The sequence below is a fragment of the Agelaius tricolor genome, unplaced genomic scaffold, assembly GCF_023055355.1.
Source record: "Agelaius tricolor isolate 1412-34295 unplaced genomic scaffold, bAgeTri1.0.p SCAF_2, whole genome shotgun sequence".
Classification (NCBI taxonomy): Eukaryota; Metazoa; Chordata; class Aves; order Passeriformes; family Icteridae; genus Agelaius; species Agelaius tricolor.
Window position 1 is genome coordinate 78609882 of NW_027269262.1, and position 10693 is coordinate 78620574.

The following is a 10693-nucleotide window of genomic DNA, read 5'->3' on the forward strand; positions in this document are numbered from 1 at the left end:
GAAGTACATATTAAACCAACATGTCCATGATTTGCCAGTGTTTCTTGAAGTATTTGGTTAATTATCTTCACACAGGAGACATCAAAACCCAAAGTATGCTTTCTTTTCTGAATGATTAAGCCAAGCTTCCCATAACATTTCACTAGCAAGTAGGGCTATGACAGACTGCTAACAACAAAGTGAACTCTGCTGTGAAAAACAAAAAAAAAACTCCAAAAAAATGGGAAAAGAGGAAAACAATGACCCCAAATATGTGCAAAGAAAAGGAAAAGCCAAGATGCAACTCAAAAGAAATATAGGTTATTTTGATGGGGTAAGTTTTATTATAGGATCAATTGTTGGAGCAGGGATCTTTGTGTCTCCCACAGGGGTGTTAAAACATTCCTTACTCAATGTTGGCGTTGCACTAACAATCTGGACCGTGTCTGGGCTGGTTTCTCTGATGGGTGCCCTCTGCTATGCGGAGCTGGGAACCGCTCTGCCCTTCTCCGGAGGAGAATACAGCCACATCAAAAGAGGCCTTGGATCCCTACCTGCCTTCGTGTTTATCTGGACATCAACATTCACCAAGCCAGCATCAAATGCTGCTCGAGCCTTGCTGTTTGCTGAATATGCCACACAGCCATTCTATGGCATTTGTCCTGCACCAGATGTGCTGAAGAAGTGCTTGGCCTTGGCCGTTCTCTGGTCCCTGGGGATTTTGAATGGCCTCAGCGTCAAAATGTCTGCATGGGTGCAGACAGTTTTCACTCTGCTGAAGATGATGGCCTTGTCTGTGATTGCTGTTGGTGGCATAGTTCTCCTCATTACCAGACAAAAGGAGAGTCTGGCCAGGTTTGAAGACATGTTCAGCGCAGAGATCCCCAACGCCTCACAGATTGCCGAAGCCTTCTTCCAGGGACTGTACGCGTACGGCGGCTGGTGGTCCCTCAACTACATGGCAGGTATTCTGCTCCTCTTTAGATTTACTTCTGCAGTTCTCATTCTTGTGTTCCTCAGCTTGTTTTGGGAGAACTTGTCTCTGCTTCAAGACCACAGGGTCCTTCTCACTTTACATAAGTGTTTGTTGGGGCTGGTAGAAGAGGCATTGTTCTCCTCTAGGGAAAATTCCTGGTTTTTGTGCAGAATGAAGCTGACATTTTCAGGAAAGTACAAGAGAAATCATAATAGTTAATTTTAAATCTCATGCATAAACAGAATTTTCCATACCTTAAACATTTGCATTTTGTCTTTCTCAGTGTCCATGTCAGTGTATTTTTAGGAAAGTATCAAGTTATCCATGCCAAACTACATGTGCATAGGTAATTTCTGTTTAAATATCTGTGCCTTATCTGAGTTTATGCAGCTGGTTTGAACATGGTCAAATTAATTTTGAGTTTTGTTACAATGTAGTAATTTTATGGGATATATTTTCCTGGGAAAATAGACTTTTCAAGTCCAATAGAAGGTAAAGAGAGGTCTGTGGAAGGTGGCATAGATTTTTTCATAGAATTTGTACTCAATTTTAACATTCAAAAGGTTTTTGAATATCTCTTTACTTCCTTATTCTGTATCTGCTGACATGGCAGTAATAAACTTTTTCATCAAAGCTACAGAGATGATGTTCATTATGTTAGGTATTCACATCACAAGTTAAATCAGTAGAGTTTTATAGTATCATCAGATTCATGGAATTATATTGTAAGCAAGTGGATATTGCTGTTATATCTTTAACCATTTGTATCCATTGACCTCTGTCATGTAAAATATTAAATAAACGGAATGTGTTAAATGCATACCACAAAGTTCAGTGGTGAGGATAGTGTGAAAATTTGGTTAATGTTTAAAAACCTGACTGTTGTCTTTATAATCCAGGTACTCCAGCTTTAAAAATAGGCTGCAATTAAAAAAAAAAAACTTATAAATCAGTAAAGTACGGTTTTGAAACCTTAGGTATTCCTTAAAGACAAGTACTTGGCTTTGTAAGCCTGAGAAAATGCAAGACTTCTAGTAAAATACAGATTTATTCTGATCAGTTAGCAGTACTAATATATGCCATACACTGGGCAGCACAGCTGTTTAGACAGATGTAACCTATGCAATTGTTCCAAACTGACCTGAGTTTCCTATGCTTCATCAATAACTTCATTTCTGTGAACTTCAGCTGATGGATCAGGTGCCAGCTGGCTGGCAAGACTGCAATAAACAACAAAAAAAACGGAAAGATAAATTTAAATTGGAAATTTTGGTGATTACTCTCTTCTGAGCTCAAAATTGCTCAGTGTACTTTTTATATCTGAAATAAATCCCCAATTTTCTGATAGTATCTGAATTTCACTATTGTGGTCCTTTGGTCTTGTCTCCATGCACTACAGCCAGCACAGGGATCATGGCTCAAGGCTGATGTCCTGAGCAGAAATCAAATGTAAAGGAAGGAGCAGATTTCTGTCTCCTAAAAAGAGTTTAAATAAGCTGCACATTTCACTTTTCACTTCTTCCCTCTTATCAGTTATTTGCTGGTAATACTCAAGAAATTATCTGTAAATGCTGAGGGAAGTTGGAAGTGGTGAGGGAACAAGAGGAAGGAGTGAAAGAAATTAAAAAGAACCTTTCTGATTGAGATGAGGGTGATTGAGATTAAGCTTCTGGAAACCAGCTCCATCTTTTGCTGGGACTATGACATGCCCAAGAATGTGTGCCTGTGTCTGAGTTATATGCCTGCAAAATTTGGCTTTTTTCTTGTTTGGTAAGAGTAGTTCTAAGCTATCAGGCTTAGCACTATTTCTCTAAAAAACCGTTTTCCTCCACCATCTTTGCCCTGGAAAAGATGATAATAATCAAAATCCATCTGGGAATGGCCCCCTTTTAAAGTCACTGCATTATTGCTCCTATGTCTATACCTTCGGTCTTTTCTGTTACTTCTGATATAAGAGCAAAGAGAAAGGTTATGAGTAGAAATATGCAAATATGCTCATTAAGTTTAAGATCAGGATTCATGAGGTGACATGAGAATAAATAATGTGACTTAAGAGTCTCATGTTTAAGCTAGTAATTTTCAAGTAAGGCTAATTGAAAAATTTCTACCAAATCACTTTCCTAATGTAAGTCAAATATGTGATTAATCAAATCAAAGGGAAATTATCACTCATATTTATCATTTTGTGAATCAATCAGCTCTTCATCCAGCCCTCCTTCCAAAACAGTTAAAAATAGCTAAGTAAAAAAATATTGTTTAAGAATCTTTGATATTAACCTGTTTGAGAGCCACTGTAGGACTTCACAAGCAGAGAATTTAGCAGCCATGATTAGGGACTGGGGCAGGACTTTGGTATCAGTCCTGTCAAACTCTGCACAGCTTCAGCACTGAAAAACACTTGCAGAAGCTACACTGCTTGCTTCATTTGTTGTTTTAAATTGTATTTTTCAGAGGAGATGAAACGCCCCAGCAGAAATATCCCCTTAACTGTGATGACTGCTGTTCCTGCAGTAATTGTTTTTTATTTACTAGTGAACATCTCATATCTGACTGTCCTCACACCTAAGGAAATTGTCTCCTCAGGTATGTATTTCATATTTTTTTAATTAAAAAGGACTGGCCCATTGACATATCCATCTGATGTCAATGCCCTGGGTTACTTCTGCTCACCTTACTTCAGTCCAGAAATTTGGGTTTTCTTTTAACAGAGAATTCTTTAATTTTACTGTATGACACCAATTGGATGAATGTAGGCAGATTGTTGAAATTGTTGGCTTTTCCCTACACTGTCTAAAAAGAAATCAGAAGTGTATTAAAACCTGGAAAATAAGGTGAAAGTCAGGTCCCAAGTATAGAGATGATCTTTGTTTTCCTGTAGTTTTAATCCTATCTCCTCCTTCTTCCTCTGTCTCATTGAGTCTCAGACTAAAGCCATCACTCTTTAGGAGGTGAACAAGTCTAACATGTTCAAGAGTATAGAAAATACTATGGACATAAAAATGTAGCCATTTTGGGTGTGTATTATTAATGATAAATACTGTGACTTCTCAGAAGAGCCTATACAAAATCCAGTGTGTATAAACCCTTTCTCAGATCCTGTATCAATAAACTGGCCATGTAAAGCTCCAAAGGGAACTGTGTTTCTCCTTGACTGTCCAAGCAGCACATTTTAAATCCCACTGTAATGACACTGAGCTGTCAGACCTTGCCTACAGGCCTGACAAAAAGCATACCTCATTTGGATGGATTAATCATTTTTTTTCCTATGAAAAAAGCTCACTAATATAAATGAGAACAGCATACCTGTCACTCAGTAACCTCATATTGTCACTCAGTAACCTCAGTGTCAGGCTGTCTGCTGGGAGAGATGGATCATTTGTATGCTACAATGAAGGAGGCAGCAAATACCAGGCTATCCATGAATAGCAGCTGCCACCTGGCATGACCAGCTTCATGCATACCAGGGGAACTGTGTTTACCTATGCCAGCTCAGAAGATAAACCTAAAATTATAGCACTTTTTCAAACATTTCTTTGTTCCTTCCCAATTTTTTTTTTCTCCATCTCTAACTACTTCCTATGCTGCCCAGGACACTGCAAGACCTATGTTCCTCATGGCGTTTGATCATAGACCCACTAAATATTGTTCTCACTATAATAGCAGCTATGGCTAATCTCCATGCAATATTGAATATCTCTTGTTTAGAAACTATCTTTCACATTTCCCAGTTCCACCCAAAGCAAAATCTCATTAATAGCACATTTGTTGACTCATCTCTGAATGTAGATGTGCTCCTGTTGGCAGTTTCCTGTAACAGCAGATTGTGTCAGCACCATGGTGATGTCAGGGACCAAGGAGTTAATTTTCTTTCCTTGCCCAGGTGTGTGTGCTTGTGATGCAGGATGTGAGATGTGACTCACTCCTGCTGGGCAGTCCATGACTGTGGTATTGGCCCCAGCAGGTTTCCCTGGCTTGCTCTGGCAGGCAGCACTCCTTGCTGTCATCCTCCCAGGAAATGTTTAGTTTCTGAATGAAATACCTTTAGGATTGGATTAGTGTTTGACTACTGCAATGAAAAAGCAGGCATTGCTGGTAAATAATAGGTGCTTCATGTTTTTAAGTTTTGTTCCTGTTGAGTATGTCACTTATTCAGAAGATGGTATTTGTACTACACTAAATCTTTGCTTTCTTGCAGTTGCTGTGGCAGTCACTTGGGCTGATCGAGTGATCCCCTCCGTTGCCTGGATCATTCCTCTCTCTGTTGCTGTCTCAATATTTGGTGCCCTCAACTGCAGCATGTTCACACTCGGTCGATTAAGCTATGCTGGAAGTCAGTCAGGACATTTACCTCTTTTAATATCCATGCTTAATGTCCACTCCTATACGCCAGCACCAGCCATGATTTTTTCAACAACCATTGCATCCATTTTTATCATCCCCTCTGACCTTATTATGCTAACAAATTACTTTGGATTTTCTGCCTGGCTTATGACTGGATTGACTTGTGCAAGCTTGATTGTACTTCGATACCGGGAACCTCATCTACACCGACCATACAAAGTAAATGGATCTAAATTAAAAATATTTTTATAAATTACTTTTTGAGTCCTGGGTAGCATGCAAAAGTTATAGAAGAAGTGCAAATCTAAAGTGGATAGTCACAAAAATACGAATAATAATCTCAATGCTTAGAGACTCATTTGAAAATGTTGCTTCACTATAAAAAGAAGAGAAACAAACAGATGGTCTCTGCCCCAGAGAAGTTGAACACATGAGATGGTTCTTTGCAGAATGGGGGAGATGTGCAAACAATGTGGAACCATACCAGAGTGGAGCAATAACAAGAACAGTTTAGGACCCATTGCCCTTCAGTTCATTGAACTTCGATCTGCTCTCATCTTCCCTGACACAATCACAGCATTAAAGATAGGTTGAATTTCCTCATACTCCAGCAGTCAGAAAGCTCAGGTTAGAAGTGCATGTTCATTGTGAAGGCTTCCAGGCACCCAGCCCTGAGTGTCTTATAGGAACCCACATTATGATATGTGAAAAAATGGATTCCCAGTATTGCCTTTCTCTCCCCCTTGACAAAAGAAGGAGCCTAAACAAATATTTTTTAAAAGATTCCTCTCTTATAGGCAATTTGAGTCAGATGACTCTTGTCCTGGGTGAATTTATAGCAGCGTGAGAAATGGTACTGTACTGTGGCAAAGAACACATTGTTACTCTAATGAATGAGGCAGAAAAGTCACAGTTGGTTTGTTTATTTCCTAACCCACTTTCTTTTCTTTCTCTTACAGGTGTTTTTACCAGTTCCATTTATGATGGTGGCAATGTCTTTCTTCCTAGTTCTAGCTCCCATAGTCTGGTCTCCAAACATGCAATATGTTTATGCTTTCCTGTTTATGCTTGGAAGTGTCATTATTTATCTGCCTTTTATACATTTTAAATTGCATTTTGCATTTCTTGATAAAATTACTTGCCACTTACAGCTCCTGTTAGAAGTCTGTCCTGCTGATGGACCTGCTGAGGGCAAATGTGAATAATGGCAGATATTTAATCTCAGTACAACTAAGAGCCACCAGAGGATTTTGTTTAACTGAGGCTATAAACAGTACAATTTAGATGTTGGTGTGATACATAGATGTGCACGCATGCATATACATATATAGATGTATACACATATATTGCAAACATGCACATATATGTATGTATAGGCACAGAATCACAGAATGAACTAGGTTGGAAAAGACCTTTGACACCATCAAGTGCAACCTATGACCAAACACCTCCTCATAAAATAAACCATGTCATTAGCATAATAAGTTAATATGTATATGTTTGTTTTTGTTTGTATAAATACATAAACATATATGTATACTAATTTAATAGGTGCAAAGGATCTCTCTTAAACTTGAAAAATCTGTAAAATGCTCTCTCCTGCCCCTGAAAACACAGTTAAAAGTTGCATAGTCTTGCTAAAATAGAAATAAGACTCAATCACACAAGCACAAATAATTATCAGTATTATCATACAATAAGTGAATAAATACATAATAGCATAATTTTAAAAATACACTTACACTTTGAACTAAATTGTCTGGATCCTTAGTTTGCAGTAGCTCATTGATTAGAACTTCTGGTTTTAAAGACTTTATATTTTCTTCATGTGCTACTTTTTTTGGCATTAATTTATTTTTAATAAAAGCCTTTGAAGACTATCATAAAGTTGACTGATCATTTTAAATAGCAAGAAAATTGGACATGGTGCATCTTAGCTATTTTAGAACAACACATTAAAATTCAAGGTAAAATCTTACAATGCATCAAGTAAGACAATAAAAATTATTTATCCTTTTCATCACAGAAATAAAAGCTAAAGATATGTAGATTCCTTTACTAAATCATTTACATCTTAGCATCAATATTACTTTATTCCTTGTTTTCTTTTTAGTGTTATTGAGAAGTAAAAGCTTTTTTTAGGCCTCCTCCCCTCCATTTAAATTTTGTTTATGAAAACAAGATAAATGAATTCTTTTTCCTTCTCATAATTGGGCCATATAAAGTTCACGGAATATTTAATCTTAAAAATAAATTAAAAGTACATACAAACCATCATATATGTAGGTGATTATTAATATATGCTGCTATTTTTATAATTACAATAGAATTACAAACATAAAGTGATTTTCCAAATCTGGCAATGAAAGATCAGCAGCACAACCAGCAGATGGCCGCAGCTGAACATCACTCGACTCCATGACCTCTGGTCTGATGGATGTTGTATTGGTGAAACTGTGTTACAGGGCACTGGATTATAACACAGTGGAATGAAAAAAAATCTTGCTACAATACTCAATTCACTAATGTATAACAATTTTAGAAATCAGAATGACAGATAAAGAATTTTTCATAGCTACCCAAAGTCTAGGGTGGCCATCAATAAAACCAGGAATCAACTGAAGGTTTAAGAGGATTTCACTTGGCACTGGAATGAGCCCCCAAATTAAAACAAACATATGTAGCAAGTCGCTTTTCTCAAGGTGATAATGGACACAGAATGAAAATCTGAAGAAAAAATTATACCTTTTAACAAGCTGTATGAAGAGAAGTTCATACAAGTTAGGACTGCAATGTATACAGCTGAGCTGGAGACTGGATCCTGCTGAACACAAGAAAGGAATCAATGTTTAATTTCACTTAATGGTGCTATTGGAAAAACATTTCTCTTGCTGTTTAAATTCAAAACATCATGAGACTCATCAACATTGTAGAGGAGTTATATTTTAAGAACTGAATTGTAAATGGAAGAAATTATTTTACTGTGACTAAAGCATCCATCAGTGATTTGTAAATACAGGTGTGGCAATGCCACAGATTTTCAAATGAACTTTCAAGTAATTTATTTAAATCTATATTTTAATATGTGAAAGAAAAGTGGAAGTTGTAAGGAAAGAAAGTTTATGTAACAATAATACTGTGTTGTACACCAGATGATTAGAAAAGCAAGCATCAGGGGAAAATTGCTCACTTGGGTGTGTTATTTCCATGTTATTTCTTGTCAGTTTGTCAACTATCTGTTTAATTCCCTAATGAGTTGGGTACCTACTGATAACATATGTCAGGGTATGTTTGTGTAATTGGAGCACGTATTTGTTAATGATACAAACTTCAAATATAAAGGTTTAGCAGTTCCAACCAATCAGGGAACTCAAAAGTCCCAATGAAATGTAATATGAAATAAATTGGTTTTATGTATCTTTCTGGAATATGAAGTAGATAGTTTTTATTTTAACAAAAATCTAGGAAATGGCACATAAATGTACAAGATGAGAAGATTTAGAATAGATCAGAATTAAAAATGTCCATGCAAGCTTAAGCCCCTCTGCAAAGGCACCTTTCAATAGCCTTGTATTATCAGATCATAAACTGTTCTTTCTATATACCCTTACCTCATTTATTGGAATGAATGGATGGTGCCAAATAATTCACTATCATCTTCTCCCCATTTCAGCATGTGATTTTGCATTTTGTTTATCACTCTATGCTCAAATGCTGCTCTTGACAGACATTGTTGATATCTTACAGACTTTTCTATGGTGTTCCTCATGTCAGCACCTAGGCACTTCACAAACAACCACTAATTTTCTCTTGACTGTTATGAGCTGTATCAGTGGTATCATCTTGGCTTGCTGAAAGTAAGTTAAGCTAATATGTAGGTTGCAAAAGAAATCAGTTTTGTGATGTTCCCTGAGATCCTTCAATTCACATCAAATACCTGGATGGAGAACCATTTATGGAGATTCAAGTCCAAGTATGGATGTTTATCTTAGGAGCAGGGCAAAGAGCCAGGGAATTGGTGAACATACACTATTCAGACACTATATACAGATTTCCATTTCCTTTCATTCCAGTTTTTAGATGGAAACAAAGGAGGTATGACCAAAATTGCTCACTAACTTTTGGATTCTTGGAGCTGATTTTCTGTAGTAATTAGTAAGTTCAGACTGCCTTTAGTCCCCTGGAACTAAGTTCCAAGAATACTATAAAAAGGAAAATAGGACAAATTATCACAGTCCCTTTGATTTAGATGAATAGCTGGTATCCTTTAGCTCAACTTCTGACTTAACTGTGAGTACCTGCAATTCCTTTTAAGACTTACAGTCTACTAAATGTTAAATTACAACTATGAGATTTTAAAAATTCCACAAATCAGGCATGAGGATTTAAAGTTTGGTAAAGAAAATGAGGAAAACAGAATTAATTTCAATTTTCAAAAATTGTGATTTAAATTATTCCAGTATGGCCATGGAATTTTATAGAAAAAGATGAATGTGTATTCTGGGCAATACTCAAATTCCTAAATCCAGCAACTGTTTTGCATATGCTACATCATTCTTGACATCAAATTCCTCCTCTTCTACAGCAAATGAGGGATTGCCTGCCTCACATTTAGCATCTTCTTCAACACAAATGTTGACTTATTCCCAGATCCAAGAGAGACAGGATTTTCTGAAAAAGAATGCTCTCGTTAAATGACCCCTGTTGGAAAGGGACTCACACACCTGAGCTGAATTAGCATTATAAAAGCAATCCCAGATATGGTATTGCCCATCCCCTGAATATGAGTCACTGATGTTCTCTTAATGCAATTTTCTTTTGTCTGAGTGTTTCAGGATGCTAAATCAGAAAGAAGCAAATACACTATTAAAGTTATAAAGATTTCTTATTGTTGCTGGCTCATTCCACATCTCCAAGCAGTAAGCATAAAGGAATAGAATTCAAATTTATAACTCATGTTAGCTACTCTGGTCAAGAGCAAATCAATATTTTAACATTATAGCTTGTTTCAGTTGGTCTCAGCTGCTTTCCTACTTGAATATATCCCAGAAAATGCTATATGGAAGTGCGACTTTTATTACTAGACTATATCAGACATTTATTTACATTTTTAAATTTTTTTGTCTTTGACTTCATAATTCTTTTATGCTTATGCATACATACATGTTTCAGAACTTCAGCCTTACAACAATTAAAGATAGAATGTGGATAATTTTTTATCAATACTGTACTGACTGGTCCATTTTGACATTTAATCTCCCTATATGTTTTTCTAGGTTTCTAACACAATATTTGTATGTATGTCTGCATTGCCTTTTTTTTTTGGTCCTTTATCTTCTTAAAAAGACAATGTAAAATACAAAATTATTATCGGTATTATTTAAAAAATGACTTGCA

General features: G+C 36.5%; 1 protein-coding gene across 1 annotated transcript; it reads left to right on the forward strand.

The window, feature by feature from the left end:
• The first annotated feature begins 220 nt into the window (after positions 1–220).
• Positions 221–6532, forward strand: SLC7A13 (solute carrier family 7 member 13). The gene is made up of 4 exons (XM_071449483.1): positions 221–944; positions 3407–3538; positions 5151–5515; positions 6256–6532. Exons 1-4 carry the CDS (start codon positions 221–223, stop codon positions 6499–6501), a joined length of 1467 nt encoding a protein of 488 aa, XP_071305584.1. The 3' UTR covers positions 6502–6532.
• The last annotated feature ends 4161 nt before the right edge of the window (positions 6533–10693 follow it).

Coding starts and splice junctions, on each gene's coding strand:
- SLC7A13 (XM_071449483.1), top strand. CDS start 221: ATGGGAAAAGAGGAAAACAATGACCCCAAATATGTGCAAAGAAAAGGA. Junction 3,539..5,150: donor TAAGGAAATTGTCTCCTCAG/GTATGTATTTCA, acceptor GCTTTCTTGCAG/TTGCTGTGGCAGTCACTTGG. Junction 5,516..6,255: donor ATCTACACCGACCATACAAA/GTAAATGGATCT, acceptor TTTCTCTTACAG/GTGTTTTTACCAGTTCCATT.